Source organism: Sinocyclocheilus anshuiensis, unplaced genomic scaffold (genome assembly GCF_001515605.1).
Source record: "Sinocyclocheilus anshuiensis isolate Anshui unplaced genomic scaffold, SAMN03320099.WGS_v1.1 scaffold205, whole genome shotgun sequence".
Classification (NCBI taxonomy): domain Eukaryota; kingdom Metazoa; phylum Chordata; class Actinopteri; order Cypriniformes; family Cyprinidae; genus Sinocyclocheilus; species Sinocyclocheilus anshuiensis.
The window spans coordinates 2,470,612-2,497,087 of NW_015536497.1; the positions used below are offsets into that span (position 1 = coordinate 2,470,612).

Genomic DNA, 26,476 nt, shown 5'->3' on the forward strand with positions numbered 1-26,476 from the left:
ACTGGCTGTGCTGGTTTGGGCCTCATTGCCAGCTGCAGTCATGTCCTCATCTCATATATAAAACACCTGTGATTCGCAAATACTTGCTAAGGAACTCGCATTCACATAAAGTAGCCTTGTTGAAAAGTTTGGATGAGTAAGGGCAAATCGCACAAGATGCAGTACTTTCAGTGACCTGTAATAGGCAGTATCATGTCTTTTGTAGCAGAAATAAACTGCTGCAGAAAAAGTAATGTGTAACTGCAACACTCATTTCAAATGTAGTGGAGTAAAGAGTACAGATACTCATTCAATAATGTAGTGAAGTAGAGAGTAAAAGTTGCTAATATCTTTGATACTCAGTACAACTACAAAGTATCGAAAAAGATACTCAAGTACAGTAACTAATTACATTTACTCCAATACTTTACACCTCTGCAACCTAATGTAATTATATATTTTAAAAAATCAATTTACAAATCTATAAATGCACATTATCAAAAATTACTTTGTTAATTATTGTAAGATTTGTATTTTTATTTTTTATTGATTTTTTTTTGTGTGTTTCTGACAAAAGCCCCTTATGCTCATTGAGGCTGAATTTATTTGATAAAAATGCAGTAAAATCAGTATTATTGTGAAATATTCCTACAATTTAAAATATATTTCTGTTGTTAATAATAATAATAATAGTAATAATAATATCTGATAATATATATTAAAATGTAGTTTATTCCTGTGATGTGAAGCTGAATTTTCAGCATCATTACTCCAGTCTTCAGTGTCACATGATCCTTCAGAAATCATTCTAATATGCTGATTTGCTGCTCAAGAAACATTTATTGTTATCAATGTTATAAACAGTTGTGCTGCTTCATATTTTTTTAGAAACCACGATACATGTTTTCCCCCCAGGATTTTTTGATGAATAGAAAGTTCAGCATTTATTTGAAATAGACATGTTTTGTAACAGTTATACATCTTTACTGTCACTTTTAATCAATTTAGTGCACCTGTGCTTGCTTAAGTATTAACTTGATTCTTTCAAAATAAAAAAAACATAACAATATAGTGTACATGTGCTCTTTAAAAGATAATCTTCTGCGATCCATTTAGTCCAAGTTAGTAGATGATTATCTAATTCTCAAAATAGATGTAAACAATTAAATACCTAATAATAATAACTATTAATATAATTTGTGATAATGAAGTAAAGGGGAATTACCAAAATGTAAATTAACTAGCCATACTTCATTCTGTTTCATTCATGTAGGTCACCATCCTGTTCTCCCACCATTGTTTTCTTGGCCGGAGCACTTAACCTCATGATCCACAGGGACTTTTGCTACTGTTAGCATACTGTAAATCACTTCAGATGGGAAAAAAGTGACTTCTTAAAGCCGATTAAGTAAATGGACAGTAAGTGTAAATCTCATTGGGCTTTTACAGAATTGGACTAATTGACCAGTTCAACACAGACCAGGATATATTTGTGTTCCTGCTGTCCACCAGAGCCAGAGGACTGGGCATTAACCTGACTTCAGCCAATGTAGTCCTTCATGATATTGACTGCAACCCTTACAATGACAAACAGGTGGAGGGACGCTGCCACCGGGTGGGACAAACCAGGTAAGAGACACTGGACATGTGTGTCTCACAGTAGGCTTTCCTTTTGTTTCACTAGAGTCTGTCCTAATTCTTTTATATCTGAATGCATTTGTCCCATGTAAGGACGGTGAAGGTGATCAAGCTGATAAGTAAGGACTCCATAGAAGATGCCATGCTCCGCAATGGAGAAAGGAAACTCAAACTAGAGCAGGACATGACCGCAACTCAGGAGGGTGAGAACACTTTAATAAAGTTCACAGGGATTTTTTTATTTTTTGAAAAATGAATACAAATATGCTTGGTTCTTCCAGGTGAAGAGGACACATTACCTGATGATGCGACGTCGCTGCTCAAAGTTTCTCTAGGACTCTGAAAGCTGGCTCAGGCACAAAGCGTACTGTGATATGACACTTGACTGAATCTGAAAGAAAAAAAAAATTGCACGCTTAAGTTTGATTTTTCTATGCTGCTCGTAAAAACGTGAGGTTCAAAGGAGCAGATATGTTTACATTTCTACTGTTCTTGGCAAAAATACTGTGATACTGTGGTGTTTGCTTGATTAAAAAAGTGAACGTTGAAGGAATTTTTGATTATTTGCTCATTTCCAGAGTTGGTCTTGATTTTGTGGTTTTGATCTGGATCTGTGTCTCAGCTTAGAATCTCAGATAAGTCAACAGTCAATTTCCAGCAACTGTACAGTGTGACCTAGTGCTTGAAATAAATACTCCAATAAATTCAGCATTTTCTCTATTTCAGTTTATTAAAACAGAAAGCACGGTTCTTGGGCTGACAGTCGCATCCAAACACTGAATCTTGAAAAAGTTATTCATAGTTATTCACCTATACTCTTAAAAATAAAGGTTCCTTTTTAGCATTCATGGTTCCATAAAGAACATTCATGGAATCTTTATAGTGGAAAAAGTATTCTCAGACTACAGACTACAAAAAATGATTATTTTAAGAACTGTTCACTGAAAGGTTCTTTGGGAACCCCAAATGGTTCTTCTATGGCATTGCTGTGAAACCCACTCTTGATTTTTAAGATATTTTATAATATGATAATGTTCTTATGGGTCCCATTATGGGTCAATGACTCAGAAAAGCACAATTACTTAAAACAGTTAATAAATAAACACACTGTGAAACATACCAGCGCATGTGTGACGTTGTTGTAGGCTATATTAGGCGAAATATGGTCAAACTTAGAAAAAAGATGTCATAAATGCATACTAAATCAAGATAGAGCCAGCGTTATAAACAATACAAATTAAAATAATATTTAGAATTGTCTAATCAGAAAGTAAGTTATGGTAACCTTTTAAGAGGCACGAAAGTGCGTGGACGAATAACAAGGTGCGTTTGCGCTGCGTGTGTTTGAACATTGGCGCGATCTGACTTCACATCCCTCTCTGAAATACTCTAATCAATCCCATACATAAATCCACGAGAAAGGTCAGTATCATTAATTGCATTTGTATGTTCTTTCTTAATTTATAATGTTGCCGATTTATTCACAACAGTGTCGTTAGTTTGAGACCAATACAAAAAGTATTTTAAAGCGCGACTATCAACAGTCGTTCTCCAGTAATGAAGAGTTTGTGGACCGTGTTTTATGTCTGTAACAGATCATTTAGACAGTAGGAGAACTGCTAAACGGTGTTTTCTGTGTGTAGTGTCAGCCTCTAGATTTGTTGTTGTCGACGCGATATGTGTCACGCCACATATATGGGCTCATAGAGACTAACAAAACGAAAACAGCACGAAGAAGATCTGAGAAAGCCTCCGCTGAAAGCTTTAAAATATGTGGACATCTCGACATATAGCTTATATACAGTAAATATGATTTGAGTTGTGTCAGATTCGCCTTATGTAGGCTACTTGCGTTCTGCAGGTTGCTAGGGCGATGCTAAGCTGTTGCTAAGGTGTGCGCGCTAATGTGCTGTGAGTGGTTGCGGAATCAACTCCTACGGTGTTCTAGGTGGTTGCTAGGGCGTTGCTAAGGATATTTAGCCTGTTCCTAGGGTGTTGCTAGGTAGAGGCGCTAAGTAGGGTTGTGTTTGTCTTTGAATAACGTTATGTGCTCTTGTTGACCCCTAATCTTTTTATCTCCTTTTTAAAGAAATGAATCACTGTGAGCTTGAAGAAGTGACGCAACATATTAACAACAAAATTTCCATGATTAAAACACTCCTGGAGCTTCGAGCTGCTGGTATGCTGCAGTTACTACACTGGTTACTAGTGATATACCCAAAATAATTCGCTAGGAAATAAAGTATAGCTCATTAAATTTGCAGTATGCCTGTTCATACCAAGAACGGTAACTATAACAATAATGATATATAGTTTATAAAATTGTTATAAATTGAACAGAATAGCAGAGTCCACACAACAGCTATAATGATAACGGCACAGAGGAACGATACTGTTGAGATCGCTTTCAAAAAGTGTTTTTTTTTCTAGCTGATGAATGATAAATAAATTACATTGACAGCCGGAATCCATCCTGACTTTTTTCTGACTTTGGCAAAGGACAAAACAGAAGCGCATGCTTATAATATAAACAAAACGCTACTGCGCATTAGTGTGGATGCTAATATATTTATATCGTTATTGTTCTTGGTGTGAACAGGCCTTAACTGAACTCACTATGGTGATAAATTAAACCTGTCACAGTAATGTTTTTCGGCAATGAGCCGTCTCTTGATATATAAACAATTTTTTACATTTTTAGCTTAAGTGACATGCATCCAAATAGCTGACATTTACCAGTCAAAGCACAGCATAGGAGAAGCTCTGATTAAACATCACTATTTTTTGACACTCCAAAAAAACAAATATTTTTGGTTGTCAAATTTTTGGTGCATCACTATCTGGTTCACAAATTGACTTGTATTGTATAGTTTTAAATTGTGTTCCTTGGTGGTGGTATGATTTATTACGGTATGTCTCGTGTGATTTTTTTTTTCCTTTAGCAAAAGATCCAGACAAACGGGGGACTCTTCTCAAAATCGAGCAAGAAGTCTCTGCTATCAACGAGCTTCTGGATCGCTTTGAGAGATATGTGGGCGAGCAGAGAGGCTTGCTGAAGCATTTGAAGGTGTAATGTTTTCATTAATATTTATTTTATAGATAATAACTGTAATTGTAACATTAAGTAATGAGAGCTTTTTGGAAATGCTGAATCAATTGAACCAATTGCTTCACAAAATGATTCACTCTTTCGAAGTTTGATATGCTCTGTGAGCCATTGGTTTTGAAGCTACATGAAGCAGTGTTTCAAAAGCACCCTTCACTACAAACACTTTATCAGATATTATCAGAAGCTACATGTTTACTTTGGTTCCCTTATATAAATCTTTTATTGATCTTGTCGACAGGATCTAGAAGGGTTTTTCCGGGAGGACGAACAGGATGCCCTTCACCTCAAGAACAACATCCCTCCGCACATGCCCAAAAGAGGCCAACAAGCATCTCTGCAAGGGTATTTCCTGTTTTTGGGTTTCTTTCCCAACTATACCACAGCGGGATGGTGCCTTATTTAGCTTGCCTCATCATTAAGAAGCACAAAAAGCATGAACCACCTCAACCGGTTTGACTGAAACTGATGAGTTTGGCTTTTTGTGTTGTCTTCAGAGGAGGACAGGTGGCAGTTCAGAGCAGGCAGGCAGATGCGCCACCCGCTCCTCAGGAACAGGGTCCGCCCAGGAAACCTCAGCGTAACCAGATCAAAGAGATGGAGTTCATTACCGTCCCAGAGTTTGACAGCATACCACCGTGAGTCCTTCCACATCTGTCTAAACAAAGTCTGTGAGCAAATATAGTAAAGAACAGTAAACAGTAGCTCTTTTCCAAAACCCAGTGAGCTGCCTACCTAGACAACATTGTAGGCGCGATGCTGTTGCGAAGGCTGTTTCAAAAGGTAGGCTACCATCGGAGATACCGTCTTTTGGCAATCCCAGAATACACTGTGACATGATTATTGTTCAGTAACAAAAACATATGGAAAGACTATTTTTCAGTTTTACCTAATATTTATGTGCTATACATTTTTGTTTATAGCATGCTGTTAGCTTCGTGATATTTTGTTTTTTACACCCAACTTTATAGAGTGCAACAGTGGCAAGTATTTTACTCATTCATTTTTTCCATAGGGATTTTAAAAAGTCCTAAAGAGTTTAAGCCATGACAAGGTGCTTTACAAACTTTTATTTGAAGCAAAAAAAAAGTTTCAGGCAAAAAAAAGGGTACAAGACTGTGTACTTCACGGCTTTAGTGATGGAAATAACTACAATCCCATGAAGCATTGCAAATCACAGTCAAATTGAAAACGATAGTGAAATATAAAACTATTAATTTAAAGTTGTTGATTATATCTATAGAACCAATATGTTGTTGTACTGTTTTTTGATTGGTGGAGATTTCTTTGCAGAATCATGGGTAATGTAGTTTTCACTGTTTAATGCGATTGTTTAAAAAGTATGTTGAAATAATGTGGGCTGATATCTTTAACAAAAGCATAAACCATCGATTAACAACCTCGTAGCTCACAGTAGGTCTGTTTTTAACAATTTATTTAACAAGTTATTGTTAACAATCAATTTCCTTATGGAGAAATTGAATGGGATTTTTACTTCCGGAACTCAGCTGTTGCACTTTATTAAAATCAATGGTCGGGTACAAAGTGCTATTTGAGTGCTGAGTTGCTACAGTACTTATGTAGAATGTCTCAAACTGGTTACTTATGACGATTAATTTTGGTTAGGAATGTAGTTACCAATGTAGGCAGTCGAAAGCAAGAGAGCTCACTAGGTTTTGGAACAGGAATGCCATGATTAACCAATCAGAACCAAGCATCCCAGAGAACAGTTGTAATGAGGTTCTGTTTTAATTCAGCATCTTTCAGATGTTTGATCAAATTCACATGCAGTTTATTCATTTTATCCATTTCTTCATCTTCTCTTGTGCTGTCACAGGTACATGAAAGGCCGTGTGACGTATGACCAGCTGAACGCAGCGGTGCAAAGCATAAACACAGCTGTGACGTCAAAATATAAGATCCTCCATCAGCCAGTCAAAACCCTGAACAATGTGTCCCGCATGCTCCACCAGCGCTTTAAAGACCAAGAAACAAAGGACACCAAGGGTATCATCGTTTTATCTGTCTGTCTCGTCCAGAGCTGCTGGTCAAAGGCTTATTTGACCTCATTTAGCACTGCAGTCCATCATGTATTAACAGTCTTGTCATATCGAGAATTGAGAGTCTACTGTTTGCTCCAGAAAACTATTAACGCCACCAGCGCGTGAACTGGTATAAGTGCTCCGATAACTAAGGTCATTTATCCTGGTCTGGTATTTAATAAGCTCTTATGGGCTGAAAGAGGTCATCCATCAACTCCTTTTGTTTCCTGCAGGTCAGTTTTTCATCGTGGAGCAAGATATCAGAGAGTTTGCCCAGCTGAAAGTGGACAAACGGTTTGTGGGCATGTTGAACATGTTACGCCACTGCCAGCGTCTGAGGGAAGTCCGAGGCGGCGGTCTCACACGCTTCATCCTGCTCTAAGACTCAGAGACGCCCACATCTCCATCACATCGCTTTGAACGGAGTTTTGAAAGGGACTATGCACTAAAAGATACATTTTTGTTTGAGAGCTGTTTGCCGTGGAATGAACTTCAGTGTCCATTTGATTAAAAATAGAAATTATGTCAAATCAGTTGATGTGCATCGACTCAGTCTGAGGCCTAAAACCTGGCAGAGAACTGGATTTATGGGTAAACATAAATTGCACACAGTCAAACATCAAATGCTGAAACCTTTGTGTGCTTGAAAGATGTTGTAATAAATTATATAATGATTTCAGAACTGACATTTGGTATAACTTTGTGTAATTTATTGTTGAACAAAAACTCATTATTTATCACGCTAAACAAACGTCTCTTCAATTAATGTCAACAACAGTCTTAATTTGCTCATAAATCCAGAAGCGTTGTTCTAAAAATCCATTAGAAATTCCCAAGGGCATCCCATGGTATATTAGCATTCCGGGTTGGCCTACAAATTGACATCGTGAATTAACAGTTGGGTCGCTTTATCTGTGATGATGAAATTATAAATTGAGTGCTGTATTGTTTATATTGATGGAAAGTGGAAAATATTGGAGCTTAAATAAAATTGCAGTTTTTGTAACCTCGTCTCAAATGTCAGTGTCATTTCAACAATTTTTGAGACAAAAGAAACGGCTTGAGTTCGAAGTACCCGAGAGACGTGTGAAGATGAATCCGACTCGTCAACTTTACCCTGCATTTCTCACCCAAAACTCAACCAAGCATGAAAAGTTACATATCAACTAGGTTAGGCATTTCTGTTCTTGCTTTGTCATCTTCATTTGTTAGAAAGACATAAAGACTCCATGTAGAGGACGCTGCATTTGCACATACAATGACGAGGGCTTTAAGAGAACTGGTAGGCCAACTGTTACATTACATCATTGTTGGATTGTCCAGTTTTCACAAACATTTTCCGTTTTTGCAGGCGAGAAGCCCTGTGCTTGTTGCAGCCATTTTTATATCAGGAATAGGAGGAACCTTTCAATACGGCTTCCATATCTCTGTCCTTAACTCACCATCACTTGTAAGTACTTGCGTTGTTCGGTTATAAAGTGTCTTAGACTGATTTACTGTCTCTTTTGAGCTGCAAATCGAGGGGTTGGAGGTAGTCAGTATTAATCAAATGCATTGTTGCCACTGTCATCTGATGAGACATCCCCAAAGAATCAATACATATCAGAGCTTATGAGTTGGTGCTAACCTGTGAAACACTGTGGTTCAATAAAAGGAAATCAATGACATAATCAACTGAGACTTGTGCTTACATTGCAAGTTTATTAAAGAGCTGGTGAACAGCACCTGCCAGCAGCGTTATGGCCGCTCTCTTGAGCCCTGGGAGCTGTCCCTCATCTGGTCCTTCATTGTGTCCATGTACTGCATGGGAGGGCTGGCTGGAACCCTGTATGCTGGACATCTGGCAGGAGCGTATGGAAGGTACTGGAAGTGCATCCATACAGCAGACATCCTAGTCAGGTCATAGGCTGATTCTGAAGAATGTTACAGGGATAGTTCACCCAATAATGAAAGATAATATCCAGAAAATAAAAGAAAAATATAGATAATATCAGTGTTTGCTGCTCAAGAAACATTTCTTACGATCAGTGTTGAAAACAGTTGTGCTGCTTAATATTGTTTGGAAAAATGTCAGGATCCTTCGATGAATAGAAAGTTCAAAAGGACATTTGTTATTTATGAAAAGTGTTATTTATTATTTGAAATACATTTTTTATAACATAAATGTCTTTACTGTCATGTTTGATCAATTTAATGTATCTTTATAAAGTATTAATTTCTTTTTTTAAAAATGGTAGCGTAACTAGGTTGATTTTCAGGTGCTTACATGGATCCTTCCATATTTCTGCATTTTCAGAAGCATCTGTGGTATTGAGCATTCTTAGAGTGTGAATCAATAATGATAATAATTAATCAATAACCAAATGGCAGCAATTCAACGAGTAACATGGGCTTTTAATTCCAGGATTGACCTGAAATGATGCTAAGGGCAACAATCAGCCACTGATATTTCTTCAAACCAGTCTAACCTACATTAATGCTCTCCAGGTTCTGTTCTGTTCCTGTAACCCAACTGACACAGCAAAAATGAAAAATGTTAATGTTCTTGCTAGGTGTAATATTTCTTACACGGATAGTTCACCCAAAAATGCTAATTATGTCATCATTTACTCACCCTCATCTTGTTACAAACCTGTATACATTTATTTTTCTTCATTAAAAAAAAGATGTTTAGCAGAATGTTGCTACTGTATTCCAAGCAGTTAAAGTAAATGGTGACCAGGAGCTGGCAAGCTCAAAAAAATGACAAAATGCACCATAAAAGTAGTCCATATACTGTATATGACTTGTGCACTATATTTAATTGTATGGCTTTAAAATACAGCCCCTGGTTACCATTCACTTTTATTGAATGGTAAATAGCAGCATGAACATCCTGCCAAACATCTCTTTTTCATATGGGTTTGGAATGCCATGAGGGAGAGTAAATGATGACAACGTTTTCTTTTTTTTGGTAAACTTGAAATTTGTAGTTTTTAAATTCATGTACAAGGAGCAGCAAATAAGTACAGTGTGTTTTTAACCCTCCATAGGAAGACAACTCTGCTTTTGAACAATGTGGTGGCAATCTGTGGAGCTGTCCTGATGTTGTTGAGTAAAACTGCCCTCTCGTTTGAGATGATCATGGTGGCACGTGTCCTATACGGCATCAACGCTGGTGTGTTGGAAAATCTGTAAATGCATGCGAATGTCTTTTTAATTCTGTGCTGTTTTTCTATATTAACTACTTGAGTGCTATCTGTGCAGGTGTGAGTTTGACTGTCCACACCATGTATATATTGGAGTGTGCCCCCAAGAGGCTGCGTGGGATGGTTGGTGTGTCTGTGGCCACTTTTGTCTCAATGGGGAAGTTTTTTGGCCAGCTGCTTGGGATCAGGTGTGTCATTAACAGCAGGTTTATCTTCCTTGTTACATTCGCTGTCCATGTGTTAACCAAACATTTGAACTTTTAAAGATTTAAACTTTAAAGCTTGGGTTTTGAGTGTGATTTGGGTGTGTGTGTGTGTGTCAGTGAGGTGTTAGGCACTGAGGAGCACTGGGTCTGGCTGCTGGCCTTCAGCGGGGCGGTTGGTCTCCTGCAGCTACTAACTCTGCCCTTTCTCCCCGAGTCCCCACGGTACCTCCTGCTGGAGAAGGCAGACAAACACGGCTGTGAGACGGGTCAGAACCACAGACACCTCCTTTGACATTTACACATACATTTATATTTCTTACAAAATTCATCTCAAATCATTTGTTCAAAATGTGGGGCCATGTCATGGGAAAACAGTACATTACTGTTAAAAGATTTTTTTTGTTTTCAGATAAAATTTGTATGTTTGTGTTCTAATGTTTTTAGACATGTTTTAACTTTGTTTAGTCAAATATAATTTTATTAAATAATAAATGCTAAAAAAACTATTCATCAAAGAATTCTGACATGAAATGAAATCTATCACGGTTTCCACAAAAATATGAAACAGCACCAGTGGCACTGTTTTCAACATTGATAATAAGAAATGGTTACTATATTAGAATTATTTCTGAAGGATCATGTGACACTGAAGACTGGAGTAATGATGCTGAAAATTCAGCTTTGACATCAAAGGAATAAACTACATTAAAAAAATATATTAAAATAGAAAACAATTATTTTAAATCGTAATAATATCTCACAATATTGCTGTTTTTACTGTATTTTTGATCAAATAAATAATCCTTGGTGAGCATAATAAAAACTCCTAACAATAACTAAATAAAGTACAAAAAAAAAACCCTACCATCTAGTGTACATGAATGCAAACACTTCTAGCTATTCAAGTTAAAATAAAATAATAAAAGGAAAACAACACATTCTCGCCATTGGCTAAAAATGTACAAATGTATTCTGGCGAGTTATTTGATGATGTTCAATATGTCTCAGCTCTGTGCAGGCTGTGGGGAGCTAAAAAGGACCCTGGGCCAGAGATGGAGGAGATGTTGGCTGAACACGCCTCCCTAAAGGGAGTGAAGATCCACGGGCTCATGGACCTCTTCCTCGACCACAATGTCCGCTGGCAGCTCCTCACCGTCCTCGTCACTTTCGTCACGCTGCAGCTCTGCGGCATCAATGCTGTGAGTCACAAAACGTCGCAGTGCCACCCGCACCTGAAAACGATTGATCCGAGAATGCGTATTTCATCAAAACACACAACCATATGCCACAGTCTGTTCAGGAAATGGGCTTGATGGCTTCACATTGCAAGATAATTTACTTAATTCTTCGTTTTGATGAAAGCCACTGCCATTCTTTTCATCATTCAGTTACAAAGATGAATAATGGAACTTAAAGATATTGTTGTTCACATGGCCTGTGAATCATGTCTTCGCAGGTCTATCTCTATTCGTTTGATGTGTTTCAAGCTGCCGGTATTGCCAAGGAGAACCTGCGCTATGCCGCCCTGGGAACGGGCCTGTGTGAAGTCTCCACCTCCATTGCCTGCGTGAGCTGCTCTTTCTCACCCAAATATTTCATCTAAGCTCAAAACATCATGTGGCCTGGTTTAAAGGTACCTACTGTTGGTGTTTGTGTGTTTGTTTACTGTGTGTTATTTTTATCCAGGTGCTGATCATTGAGAGCACAGGGAAGAGAGTGCTTCTCTTTAGGGGTTACCTGTGTATGGCTGCCTCGCTGGCCCTGCTTACACTCACACTTTACCTTCAGGTTTGCTTATTTTTTTATTCAAGTTTTATTAATTACATCATATTTTCAAATCATATACAGTAGGTTTTATGGTTAATTATTGAGTCAGAAGACAAGTTATAGTTTCCATGCATGGCAAATAATTCAGTTATTAACAAGAAGAGTGCTGATTGTGATGTGATTTAAATTGCAGCTATATTTAAAGGGATAGTTCACCAAAAAAATTACATTTAGTCAGCATTTAATCTTATTCCAAACCCATATGATTATCTATCAACACACAGAGATGTTTTGCAGAATATCAAACTTTTGTTTTCATATAATTACAGAGACTACAGCTTCAAAAAAGACAAAAACCATCATGTTTAATAAAAGTAGTACTCTCGCACTATATTCAGGGCCCTATGAAATATGTTATTTTTCTCTCTCAAATTCCATTTTATTTTTACCTAATTCTTTGTTTTCCATTTTAATTTTCAGCATTCCACTTTAATAGTTTAATTAAGTTTTAATAATCAAACGCATCTGTAATTAATTGATTTAATAAAAAACAACAACTTTATTATTATTTTATTTATTTATGTATTTATTTTTATTTTATTTTTTAAATACTGTGTGTATGAAAATTAAACAAACCCATCCATTTTTTGGCAAACAAAGTACTGCACAACAGAAGTTTGTAATTAAAATTAAAACATGGAAGAAAAATTGTGTGATTATTCCTTAAAAAATAATGTTTTAAAAATAATTTTATTAGTAGTAGTACTGTTATTACATTAAGTAATATATTTCTGTCACAGTTTCTTCAAGTTAAACCGAACTTTTATTTTGACGGATTGCTGTGAAGACCTTTAAGTTTCTGTGTGTATATGATATGACGATCGTTTTTTTCTCAAATGAAACAGTAAAATGAAGTGACTCAGAGCAGCTTTAGAGATAATGTTCATGTGTTCATGTACACGCGCGCTTCAGTATGTGTGTAGTAAACGAGACCGCACGTCTGCGCCATTCATTCACACAGAGACACACAGAAATTGTAGGATTCAAAGTAAAATAGTCTTTTTGCGCCTTAATATTCACAGCCACTAGTGCATATCGCATTTTGATATAAGTGGACTGACCTACTTTTGATGTATTCGGCCAAAATTCCGTGACATTCGGTGTTAAAAAGTCAATTCTATTTTTATGACTGGATTCCGTGATTCCGTCTGCGTTTTCCCCATCGCAAAAATCCTTTTTTTTTTGTCTTTTGAAGTCATACTATGGTTTTGTGTGAGGAACAGATTAAATTTAAATTGTTATTCACTGAAAATCTTTGCCACAGGTTTCAAATCTCAGGTTAGAGTAGCCTACATTGTTGGTGTTCTGACAAATAATGCTGACTCACAGCCTGTAGGTATGCTTTCATATTTAAAGGATTTTCCACTGATGATTCAAACGCGAGTTTTGAGCAGTGTAGAGTAGCGCTTGTTGTTTGTCGTTTCTCCGATCACAAATGTAGACATGGTTTTATGTTTACACGGCACGATGCAACGCAACACGTAAAAAGACAGTATAAGTCATTATAATCAGTAATTATGTCCCCACTGGATGCAACAAATGCCTCGTTTATAATGGGTTTTATTGGTTTTGTCTCGTCGCGCCGGGACACGGCATCACAATATGGTAAGGGGCGTAACATTTCCGTCACACTCTTGAGGTATTCGGCCAATCACAATGCACTGGATAGCTGGCCAATCAGAGCACACCTCGCTTTTCAGACCGATGAGCTTTGTAAAAATCGACGCATTTCAGAAAGGCGGGGCATAGAGGAGAAACAATAATGTACAGTATGTGGAAAATAATGTGTTTTTTAACCTTAAACCGCATAAACACATTTCATTACACCAAATACACAAAATAATGTTCTTTTTTAGCAACGTCATATGACCCCTTTAAATAAACTGATATTATTTTTGTGACTAACAAGCCACTGTTTATGCTACATGAAACTATTCCTGAAATTGGATTTGTCTGGCTTTTGTAGGACTTTGTATCCTGGATGCCTTATTGCAGCATGGTCCTTATTTTCACCTACATCTTCTTCTTCTCTAGCGGGCCAGGTACATCCACACATTTTTCTCCTGCAGTGAGAAGTTCAGATGCTTGTTTGTGGCCTTATTTCTTAGCAATACTCTTGTGAATTCTCTCTTCCACAGCCGGGGTGACAGCACCACTTCCTGGTGAGATTTTCACACAGTCCTATAAACCACCAGCATTCATGGTAGCCTGCATCCTCAACTGGGTGGGACTCTTCCTGGTGGGCATGTTGTTTCCTCTCATAGTGGTGAGCCTTTATCATTTTATGGCTTTGTGACCTGTTTTTTGTTGTTGTTGAAAAATGAAAGGTGCAGAAACATTTTACACATAGAGAAATAGTATGTTTGAAAAATGTTTAAAAGATGTGCACACACAAGTTTTAGTTCATATTAGTAGCCTAATAAAAACTGTTTTTAAATGAATTCTAATAGGCTTCATCACGAAGTGAATGCTTTTGAACTCTCAAGACGTGTTTTTGTTTGTTTTTTTTCCAAAGTGAGTGACATACTTGATAATGTCAGCTTGCATATCGTTAAAACAACAATTACGATTTTATCGTAGACGATAAATATCGCACACCCCTACATGGAGCGGGTCTCTTTATGGAGGCTGCCATTTTGAGATCACATGAGCAGATGAATTGTACTGAGTTTATTTGGTTACTCCTCTTGTTAGGCAACACTTTCAGGCAATTAATCATGCCTTAATGTAAAATAGTGCACTTCTACATTGGAATCTGTAGCTGAAAACGTGTGCTTTTGCATACATTAAAGGGTTAGTTCACCCAAAAATGAAAATTCTGTCATTAATTACTCACCCTCATGTCGTTCCAAACCTGTAAGACCTTCGTTCATCTTCGGAACACAAATTAAGATATTTTGACCCTCTATAGACAGCAAGGTAACTACCACAGTCAAGGCCCAGAAAGGCAGTAAGGGCATCATTAAAATAGTCCATGTGACACCAGTGGTTCAAACGTAACTTTTTGTGTGCAAAAGAGTACCACAACGCATGCTCGTAAACAAGGCACAAGGCACAGTTCTATGTCAGCAGCATCACGCGCATACGTCGTGTTACTTTCGATAATGACGGTAGATGGTAAATCGCGGGAGAAGAATTGTTGAATAAAGTAATAAAAAATAAAAAAAATACAAAAAGTATTCTCGTAGCTTTGTAAAATTACGGTTGAACCACTGATGTCACATGGACCATTTTAACGATGTTCTTACTACCTTTCTGGGCCTTGAATGTGGAAGTTACCTTGCTGTCTATGGAGGGTCAGAAAGCTCTCAGATCTCATCAAAAATATCTTAATTTGCGTTCCGAATATGAATGAAGATCTTACAGGTTTGGAATGACATGAGGGTTAGTAATTAATGGCAGAATTTTAATTTTTGAGTGAACTATCCAGTTAACACCACTAGGGACAGTATAAGTCTAAGATGACATAAAATGACAGAATACACCATTGAAACTTATTCACAGTTAGTTATTCCCTTCTAATGTATTTTTCCATTGCAGGAGCATTTGGATTATTTCTGCTTCCTCATATTTTTTGTGTTCTGCTTCTTCTCTGGCGTTTTTGTGTGGTTCCACGTGCCTGAGACAAAGAATAAAACTGTTCTGGAGATCACAGAGGACTTTAAGAGAATGCACCAGAAACGCAGACACTCACTACAGTCCAAACTGAGCTCAATACATATAAACAACATCCAGACCACCATATGTACCAAGCTTTAGCGCCAGTTCAGAATCAGTCATGTAGTCAAATCAGACACTGACCAATAAAAAGTCATTCGTTCTTTAGGCTGACAGCTGTGTGGTCTGTTCGGCTATTCTGTTGGTGACATCAAGTATGTTAAACTGTAAGCCACATCCCATTTGTAAACTCAAAATCCAATTTCAATTAGAGGCAAACTGAATGTTGAATCAATATATTTGTACTTTGTCATGCCAAGGGACACTGATTTAGGTTTGGCCTGATACGACTGCTGTGGTGCAATGACTTTATTGACACTGCTCCTTGGATGGCTCTGTAGAGTGATTAGTAAGGCTTGAGTATCTATTGAATCCTCAGAGGTGTGTTGACCTCTTACCACACCATAAAGTTATCAAATTAAATATTGGACTTCACCAAAATGACTATGTAATGTGGCATCTCTCATAAATCATATTTATGAGGCTCACTTAAACTGCTCAGAAAATTGCCTTAATGTTTATACCATGTGGCTGCTTTATTCTTTTATTCAATTACAGTAAATGTTTTAAAATGTTTTTCATGTGGTCTTATTTGGATTGACTATTACAAAAAAAATAAAATAAATAAAATAATTCAAAAACTAGCAACCATAAAAACTGAAGAAATCTTTTTTTTCTTCTGATGAACACACACAAAAAAAGGATATTTTGAAAAATGTTTATAACCAAACAGTTGTGGTTACTGTTGACTTCCATTGTATGGACAAAAACACTTGAAGAAAAAAAAACTGTAAAATTGTTTTTGTTAATTGAAATATAACATAAAATGCAAATATTAGGTGAAAACCTAAAAACGTAAATGAAAATGAGAAATGTTGCCTTGGCAACTTGCTGAAATAAAATTAGTTCAAGTACTAAAATAACTAAAACTAATATAAAAATTAATTAAAGCTAAATAGAAATGGAAAAAAATTATAATAATTGAGCCCATAAATTAAATCTTAAACTAAAATGAAACCTGAAAATATAAAAATAAAAGCCAATTCAAAATATTTATTAACAATAAAATAATAGTATTTTAAAAAACTAATAAAATTGACAAAAGCTCATACAATTAAAACAAATTCAATTTAAAATGAAAACTGAAAATTACAAATAATAATAATAATAAAATGAAAGCTGATTCAAAATATTTATAAATAGTATAATAATAATATATAATAATAAAATATCACTACTAAAATTTTCATTTTGGAGTGAACTATTTGGTCTTTTCAACATTTAATCAGTAAAACTGAAGAAACCGGAAAAAAAAAGATAATTATAATTGATTATAATCATCATAATCATAATAATAAAATGTACACATTTGCAACATTTAAAACTCACGTGACAACTTTTGTCCCGACTGGTTACTGAGGTATAGCCACTGTGACAACTTGCCCCGGCGTAAGGGACGTACTCTTCTCCTGAATGTGAATGAAGGGAGGAAGGCTGCGCTAAATGAAATATTGATGCGAAAATGCTCATGACTGTGGTGAGCCCGGCGGGATTGATTGTCAAGAGTTTGGGCGCTGAACGTGAGTTTTGCGCGTGCGGCGCTCTGATAACACAATCTACTGCTCGAGCCGCGCGCTGCAGCCAAACTTCACTCGTGTTCGCGTGCATCCCACATACGCCCAAATTACGCACATAGCGCTCCTGTTTACACGCCAAACCCAAGGAAAACGTACACTGGTGAAGTCAGCATCATGGTACAATTTAAAGAGGAGTCTCAAAAGAGGAGTTTCGTGACAGCTCCACACTGCTGGTTATAATAATAGCGAGAGATTTGTGGAGCAGAGCGCACTTTCGCGATGGAGCCGCGCGCCGCCAAAAGAGAAATCACTCAGAGGTAAGAACAGGTACTTTTACACATTCATCCAGGTGCAAACAGCAGCGTTAAACCAACCTCCGAGTCACAGCTCTTAGTATTTGTTTGTTTTAATAAGATGATAATATACTTTAGCTCCACTGACAGACTTTGGGCTTCTTGCTTTAATGGATATAGATTGACTTACAGCATCACACACTTTTTTAGGGTTGGTTGATTGTAATTGTAATTTACAGTTACTCTTATAGTAGGTACATGTAACATATAAGAAGGACACCATAAGATTAGTATTAAGTAAGTAAGTCTTATTTATTTACTTATTAATTAATTAATTCATGTACTCATTCATTGAGTTAGCTGGTCCTGTTTGTTTGATTACTCTTATCTATCTAAAGATTAAAGACTGATTGTTTCTGTTCTCTTTGAATAGGTAGTCATAGATGAGCAGTCACATCTATTTCAGATAATTCACTTTTTGTCATCATCAAGGTTTTGGACATAGATTTAAAGGAATAGTTAATACCTAAAAGTATTGTTATTTTTACTCCGTATGACTTTATTTCTTCTGTGGAACACAAAAGGATGAGTAAACGGAATGTTCATTTTAGGATAATCTATCCCTTTAGGAATTCATGTTTGTCAACAAACGTGGAAAAAAAAAAAAAACTGACAAGAAAGTTGTATATGACATTGCAAACACATGACTAATGACACAACCTCTTTTTCATCTTCAGCTGAACCCGAGTGAGTCACTGAGACTCGACATAAAAAATTAATTGTTTAGAATAAAAACAATAGTCATCAAGCAGCTATTTGCTTTTTCAACAAATTTCAAATTGTATCATTTTCAGATATAAATATTGAGATTTGAGATATAAATTGTTGATTTTATATATATATATATATATATATCTGTGTGTGTGTGTGTGTGTATTCTTAACACGCACACACATTTACATTTAGTAATTTCACAGATGCTTTTATCCAAAGTGATTTACAAATGAGGACAATAGAAGCAATCAAACCAACAAAAGAGCAACAATATGTAAGTGCTGTGACAAGTCCCAGTTAGTCTAACGCAGTACACGTAGGAAGTTTTTTTTTTTTTTTTTTTACAATAAATAAGAAAACAAGTAGATAGAATAGAAAAAGAATACTTGTGAACACTTGTGTTAGATATATACATATGTATGTATGTTTTATGTATATATGTATGTTTTATATGTATTTCAACATGGCAGACACTTAATATGTCAAATGTACTATGCTTTCTTAGAATTTTACATAGATCTTAATATTTGATACACAAACCTCAATGGTGACAATCAACAACAACAAAAATAAAATGTGATAAACCAAAAGTGTCTTAATTTCACAACACAACACATTTGTACAGACAACTGTGTTTAAGCAGTTGGGACAAAATTTGGAGAAATTCTGTTCTATTCACATTTCTTAGTTTTTTTTTTGCTCATATAAACATTTCAAGCTTTCTTTCTCATATTCAATATTAATTGACTGTTGAGCTTGTAACATTTAAAATATCATTTGATTTAATCAAACTGCATTGTCTATTTTTAGATTTCTTAGTCAGTACTTTCCACCCTAAATATAAAAACATGACTGGCTTACATAGAAAAACTGCCAAGAAGAGAGTGTGCCAGTTGGCTGGTTCTTCACTCTACGTCTTTACGTCTTTTAAGCGGCAGTTACCTCACACCAGCTGGACTAATGTCATATGTGAGGGACCTGATAAGAACAGACCTAAACTGTGCTGACATGATACATAGTGACATGTGATAAGCACTGCACGAGTTTGAATGCAAACACTTTGTAAATGACTACTTTTGGCGGTATAATGTGTTCTTGTAGATAAGCTGATATAGCACGGCCTAAACAACACTGAGGTTGTGGGTTTGATTATAATTTGAATGCAGTGTAGGTTACTGTGGATAAAAGCAAATCGATAACTGTGAGAAAGGTAGTGTTGACCTACCCATCAAAGTAATGGAAATAACCTCCTGTCTTTCCCTTCAGGGTGTTTGTGAACCGGAGTTTGACACTTGAAAACATCAAGTGCTATGGCTTCGACATGGATTACACTCTGGCAGGTGAGAGCGTTTATAGCGCCTTTGGGACAAGCTGTCAGACTATGTGTGAAGTGCTTCGTTCACATCGACTCTCTGGTTTTCAACAGTGTATAAGTCTCCAGAGTATGAGAGTCTGGGCTTTGAGCTGCTCAGGGACAGGCTGGTGTCAATGGGATATCCACACGAGCTGCTGGGCTATATGTACGATCCCACCTTCCCCACACGGTAAGTGTTGCTCCCTTAATGGGTCTGGATTAGGCTATATCAGGTCAGTGAGCTCATAGTAAAGGCTTTTGAGGCTTGCTGTGTGTGTCGGCGCAAGCAGAACATTGACTATGTTTACATGCACATCTTATTATCCATATTCTGGTTAAAGGGATCGTTCACCCAAAAATGAAAATTGTGTCATGAATTACTCACCCTCCACTTGTTTCAAACCTGTGTGAGTTTCTTTCTTCTGTTGAGCACAAAAGAAGATCTTCTAAAGAATGTTGGTAATCATACAGTTCAGAATCAGAAAGAGCTTTATTGCCAAGTGTGTTTACACACACAAGGAATTCATCTTCGAGCTTCCAGTACAGAAAGTACAGACATAAATATAATTTAAGATACTAAAACACTAATAATAAAGAGAATAGACAAATAATAATAATAATAATATAGTAATAAAATATAGAGAAAAAGAGAAGAAGAGGAAAGAGAAAGCAGAAGAAAATAGAGATAAAGAAAATATCAGTTGCCGGTAGCCGTTGACTTTCATAGTATGGAAAGAAAATAGTATGGAAGTCAATGGCTACCATCAACTGTTTGGCTACAAACATTCTTCAAAATATCTTCTTTTGTGTTCAACAGAAGAAAGAAACTCACACAGGTTTGAAACAAGTGGAGGGTGAGTAAATCATGACACAATTTTCATTTTTGAGGAACATTGCGTCACAAAAAAACTGTTCCGTTGATTTCAATGGGAATGGTGATTCACAACAGGCAAAATTTAAACAACTTAAACAGTAAAAACAGTATAGTAACAACAGTATAGAATGCAATAAAATTCCAAAATGTAGCTCATGGGAATCTTTTAGTCTTTCAGAAAAAAAAAAGGTACAAAACTGTGGTACCCTTTCAAAAGAACTAGGTATACTTAGTTACTAATATGTACTTTTAAAGGGGACATCGGATGCAAAATTCACTTTTACACGGTGTCTGCATATAATGTGTCTTAGCAGTGTGTTGACACAACCACCCTAAAAAAGTAAACAGTCTCAATTATCAAGCCATTTTGATTTTCTGAGCAGTATGATGTCATAATGCTCAGGCCCCGCCCATGACCGCTGACGGACTGTCCCGTATTAGCATATCTCCGCCCTCAGCCAGTTGTATGCTGTCCACCATTTTCTCCACGCTCGAGCAGCAGTAGCGACAACAATGTCTCGTAAGCAATGCAGGTGTTTTGCAGATGGATGTAAAAGTGAACATGAGAGTCTTCATTTTCTCCCAACATCAGAGCCACTGAATACACAAAAAAGCAGAAGAGAGGGGTGGGGTGAGCAGAGCTCATTAGCATTTAAAGACACATGGTCGCTGTGAACAGAGCTGTTTTTGACAAGGTAAAAAGGGTGTTGTTTTATACAACCAAATATGTTGCAGACATTTCATGAAGACTCTAAAGAATCATACCAACTTGTGGAAAATGGGCATCTGATGATGTCCCCTTTAAAGTACTTATATGTACCTTTAAGGTATATGTACTATTTAGGGGTAAATATGGTACAAAGATTTTTACCTTTTAGCTTTTGTTCCTCAATTCCAGTCCTGGGGACCCCCTGCTCTGCACATTTTGAATGTCTCTCTTATCTGAAACACTCAGTTCAGTTCATGTATCTCTCTCCTAACGAGCTGATAATCTGATTAAGGTGTGTTAAATAAGGGAGACATGCAAAATGTGCAGAGGGTCCCCAGGACTGGAATTGATGAACCAGGCTTAGGGTACCGCTCCAGTGACAGGACTGCATGTTCATTTACTTTTAAGTCAATGCAAAATGCCATTCATAACTCAAAATCCAGTCACTTCCATCTGAAATTGATTGAATTTTTGAAAAAGAAGCACGTGTAGCAGGTACTCTGAAGGGAGGGATTGAAAAGTAAGAGGGATTTGTGAATGAATGTTGTATTAGAAATGGAGAAAGTTATTACATTTTGATAAAACTATGACCGCAAGGATTTTTAATATAGAATAATGTGCAGTTAGGAACTGTGCATGATAAGACCAGATATGTGTATTAAGAAGTCAAAGGATTAGTTTTGATTTATGTTGACTTTATTATTTGGACAAAAGTTTCTATCTTTTGTCTTGTCCTTGAACTGCATAGGTCTCATATCAATCAAAATTATTAATTACACAATTAAGTTAACACATTTACATGATACAATACTGTTCAAAAGGTTGGGGTCTGTAAGATTTTTTTTTTAAATGTATTTAAAAGAAGTCTACTATGCTCACCAAGGCAGCATTGATTTAATCAAAAATACAGTAAATGAAAATGAAATAATGAATTATGAAAAATATATTGTGAAATATTATTAATATAATTTAAAATAACAGTTATTTATTTGAATATGTTTTAAAATGCGAAATATTTTTGTGGAAAATGTGATACGGTTTTATTATCCTACTTTTTCAGGATTCTCTGATGAATAGAAAGGTCAAAACAACAATTATTTTAAATAGAAATCTGTTGTAACAATGTAAAAGTCTTTACTGTCACGTTTGATCAATTATAGCATCCTTGCTGAATAAAAGCAAAAAGCAAAAAAAAAAAAACACTTTTGAACAGTAGTACACATCATCACATAATTCCAATATGAACTTATTTATTTAGTATAAGACAGTATGAGTATAAATGGACCTTAAGCCCACTTCATTTTCATCTGGAAACCAGTCAGTTTGTAGTCACTTTTGAGCCTATTATAAACAATTCATGAGAGACTTTGTGGGCAACCATACAAATAGAAACGGCCTGCGTTACACCAGTCTCAAGGGTCTCATAAAGCAGAAGGTCGCTTGAGGTCATTATTAAAGCAGACTGAATAGCAAACGCAGACAGTTAAACTCTCTGCTCAATTATACTGCTGGGGGAACTCTTGTACTCTTGTGTTAACTCCTAAGAGGGCCATATTTTGCTATAAATTATTCACTTGTCTGAATGCTTACAGACTCTGGTTCTTTCAAGCGTTCTCTCTCTTTCTCCTCTTCTCTCCAGAGGTCTGGTGTATGATACCACGTATGGGAACCTGTTGAAAATAGACTCCAATGGAAACATCCTGGTATGCACTCACGGCTTTGAGTACCTGAGAGGGTGAGTGAGATGGTTCATTGTGGCGCGGGGTCAGTGGTGTATTGAGTGAGAGTTTTCTCACAAATGCCCCCTCGACCTTTCACTGACACCAGAAGATTTCAACAAAGTAGAGTGCTGCGTGGGACAAAACATTAAAGAGAGCCAGGCTGAAAGCCAATAAACCCAATGTGAGGGAACGGCGAGGTCAAGCGCTGTATAGAAACACTAGCACAGCAGAGCGTGGCATTCAGTCTTTAATATCGCAATTTAATGCACTGAAGTTCTCATTATTGCAATTATTATAGCAATAGTTAGCCTAAACGTCATATCTGAATCACAGCACAACTGTTTTCAACATTGATAATAATAAGAAATGCAAATCAGCATATTAGAATGATTTCTGAAGGATCATGTGACACTTATTTATATGGCCAAAATGTATGATTAAATTCTAATAGCTTGTAATGTAAATCACATCTTTATGACAGTATAGCAGACTGCTTACATAAAGTACTTATAAATATCAGTTTTCATTCTGTTTATCCCAATAATATGTATTAGTAAGATGATATTTAATTGCTTAGTGCTTTTAGCTTTTATGATCAAAGCTCTGTAGGTTTTATTGTAGGACAAAACGATAATTGAGAGATGAATAAATAAACGTTCCTCAAAAGCCTGATGATCATATTTGATACATTTGAACATGATTTTTCTGATTTGCATCACAAGAATAAATTATATTTTAAAATATATTCAAATAGAAACTAGATATTTTAAACTATAATAATATTTCACAATATTAATGTTTTTACTGTATTTTTGAAATGCAGCTTTGGTGAGCAAAGACACTTTCAAAAACATAAAAAAGGTACACACTCAAACTATTAAACGGTAGTGTATATATAATCAAATATTTATATCTTATACATCATAAAACATTTAATTTGACCTCCTGAGGTGGATGAACAACAGGGTTAAGAAGAAAAGGTTTTAACCCCTATTTTATAGTCTTTTTGTAGAAAAAAGTTCTTTTTTTTTTGAGACCCAACCACTCTATTTAGCTCTAACACGGATGATGGACTCATATTAGTAGTGTATTTATATCCAACACCTCATACCTGCCATAGAATAGCATTGTGGAGTGTTGCTGTTGATTTCTTAGTATGGCTTTCTGAGACTGATGAAAGAGGTTGAGGACAGGCGTAACTGGACCATTGACCAAGTCCTGGCTCTCCTTTTAAAACACACACCACCAGATTCACACGTTCATATTCACACAGATTTAAGAACAGTAGTGGCATTTTTATTATTATTCTCAAACTTGGGGACAAACAGAGCATGGATCAGCATCGTGAGTGTCCTCGTGTATAAGACAGCATAATAAATGGTGTTTCATCAGACGCCACCCGTCGTGGGGTATTGTGGGCACAGTTTTATTTAGCAAGGGATCAGTTTTTTGAGAACGGTAGTTGTTAGAGCTCTCTCAACACTGGCTGCTGTGACATATTATCTGGGCAGCTCAGTGGCAGACTGTTATTGCTCTGTCACCAGCTTTCCAATGCGTTTCAAATGCTTTTATATATATGGTGTGTCAGGAAGCTTATTTACCTGCTGTTATTCTCATTAAAATGTGTGTCCGTTTGCAGCGAACAGGTCGATGAGTATTATCCAAACAAGTTCATCCAGAGGGACGACACGAACCGCTTTTACGTCCTCAACACGCTTTTCAACCTTCCAGGTACAATGACAGTGACACATTTACATGGGCGAGTGAAAGGATAATTGATTCTGTTAACATGATTTGTCCCTCTCCTTTTCTCAGAGACGTATCTGTATGCGTGCCTGGTTGACTTTTTCACCAAAAGCAGCAGATACAAAAAGTGAGTGAATTATTCTTTAATTGCAAGAGTTTACAGCAATTAAACTCTTTTACTGTCTATCAGACAGCGAGTGATATTCATAATTAGCAATGTTTGCTAAAGTAAGCATCACTATTAATCTTGCTTATGCTTACAGCTAGGGATATCAATAAACCTTTATGATTTCAGACCGTTCACACGGCACATGTTAAAACCCAGAGCACATCAACAACCAGATAACAAAGCCCTAGCAAGCCAAAAATTATTAAAATAAATATGACAAATGATTAAATATAAAATAATATCTTATTAACCCTGTAAAGCCTGACATATGAAAAAATAGTCATTATATATCCCAATAATATGTATTAGTAAGATGATATTTAATTGCTTAGTGCTTTTAGCTTTTATGATCAAAGCTCTGTAGGTTTTATTGTAGGACAAAACGATAATTGAGAGATGAATAAATAAACGTTCCTCAAAAGCCTGATGATCATATTTGATACATTTGAACATGATTTTTCTGAAAAGTTATGTATGGATAATCAAGGAAACGTAAGTTGCTTCAGTCCAGTAAATGTTGATCTTGAAATATTACTAGCAATATAAGAATTATTCTTACACTTACTTTATAAAAATCATTTAAAATTTCACAGCAGAAAGATGTGAACCACTACCTGAAGGTGGGAGTATTTTAAACTAAAAGGCCTTTTACTTGAATACAGAAGATTATAGAAGGCATGTACTGTAGTAGACTGTGTACAACAGTTTTTCAGCAAAATGTTGATCATGTTGATAATTTAGAGGCCTTAACTGCTATCCTTGTTGGGTTTATTTTTTGTAAACTTAAAATACGCCCAATAGGTGTCCAAAATCTCACTCACTCTTTCTCTCCCATTCAGTTGCATGAAAGGGTTCAAACACTGTGACTTGTTCATGTCACACAGAAGCACGTTTCAGGACATTAGGGATGCCATGGATTACCTTCACGACACGGTAACCTATGCTACTTGTTCACCCTCTCGTGAAAGAATTTACTTCCAAATTGACTTCAAATTAAAATATGACTTGAAGGGTAGGTGATTTCGGAGAGGCTGTAGCAATAGCAAGCTAGCTTTGAAAGCATAAGATCCCACCCTCCTTGCAAATCACTCTCCAAAGCCACGCCTCCTCACGCACAGGCAGATGAGAGACGGCGTTGGTGGAGGGTTGAATGCAAACGCTGTCAGATTAGCTCATGTCTCATTCACCGCGCATAATATTACAATAGTAACGCCTTCCATTCTTGCTTGGCCTGCAATAGTGTAATGGACAGCGCTGATGACCCATCATGTCTGAATGAACAGGGTGTGCGGAGGTATGCAAATACATACAATGACAGGCAGGTAGGAGTCGGACAGCCTATGGTAATCTTCAATATGATTGGATGAACATTTTATGGTCCTACACCTTCCACAGACGATATAAATACATATAAATACTTTTAGACCACTTAAAGGGTTAGTTCACCCAAAAATGAAAATTAGCATATGAATTACTCACCCTCAAGACATCCTAGGTGTATTTGACTTTCTTCTTTCAGACGAATCCAGTCGGAGTTATATTAAAAATTGACTTTG

At 36.4% G+C, this 26,476-nt stretch overlaps 3 protein-coding genes and 1 pseudogene across 3 annotated transcripts in view; all 4 read left to right on the forward strand.

The window, feature by feature from the left end:
• LOC107688422 (SWI/SNF-related matrix-associated actin-dependent regulator of chromatin subfamily A containing DEAD/H box 1B-like) overlaps positions 1-1,960 on the forward strand; it is a 17,369-nt pseudogene extending 15,409 nt beyond the window's left edge.
• A 974-nt stretch (positions 1,961-2,934) lies between these two features.
• Positions 2,935-7,389, forward strand: LOC107688613 (spindle and kinetochore-associated protein 1). Its single transcript, XM_016486329.1, has 7 exons — positions 2,935-3,039; positions 3,707-3,796; positions 4,560-4,684; positions 4,965-5,068; positions 5,221-5,361; positions 6,561-6,730; positions 6,999-7,389. Exons 2-7 carry the CDS (start codon positions 3,709-3,711, stop codon positions 7,145-7,147), a joined length of 777 nt encoding a protein of 258 aa, XP_016341815.1. The 5' UTR covers positions 2,935-3,039; positions 3,707-3,708; the 3' UTR covers positions 7,148-7,389.
• Positions 7,390-8,023: 634 nt separating this feature from the next.
• Positions 8,024-15,745, forward strand: slc2a11l (solute carrier family 2 member 11, like). The gene is made up of 11 exons (XM_016486092.1): positions 8,024-8,215; positions 8,465-8,625; positions 9,798-9,922; positions 10,012-10,141; positions 10,277-10,425; positions 11,168-11,358; positions 11,616-11,726; positions 11,846-11,947; positions 13,953-14,028; positions 14,125-14,252; positions 15,527-15,745. Exons 1-11 carry the CDS (start codon positions 8,024-8,026, stop codon positions 15,743-15,745), a joined length of 1,584 nt encoding a protein of 527 aa, XP_016341578.1.
• Positions 15,746-17,360: 1,615 nt separating this feature from the next.
• LOC107687927 (cytosolic purine 5'-nucleotidase-like) overlaps positions 17,361-26,476 on the forward strand; it is a 14,727-nt gene continuing 5,611 nt past the window's right edge. Inside the window, exons 1-7 of the mRNA XM_016485418.1 lie at positions 17,361-17,597; positions 19,614-19,687; positions 19,774-19,891; positions 22,924-23,019; positions 24,645-24,736; positions 24,821-24,878; positions 25,760-25,853. Of these exons, the coding sequence (XP_016340904.1) occupies positions 17,560-17,597; positions 19,614-19,687; positions 19,774-19,891; positions 22,924-23,019; positions 24,645-24,736; positions 24,821-24,878; positions 25,760-25,853 (570 nt within the window). The 5' untranslated portion in view covers positions 17,361-17,559. The remainder of the gene's footprint in view (positions 17,598-19,613; positions 19,688-19,773; positions 19,892-22,923; positions 23,020-24,644; positions 24,737-24,820; positions 24,879-25,759; positions 25,854-26,476) is intronic.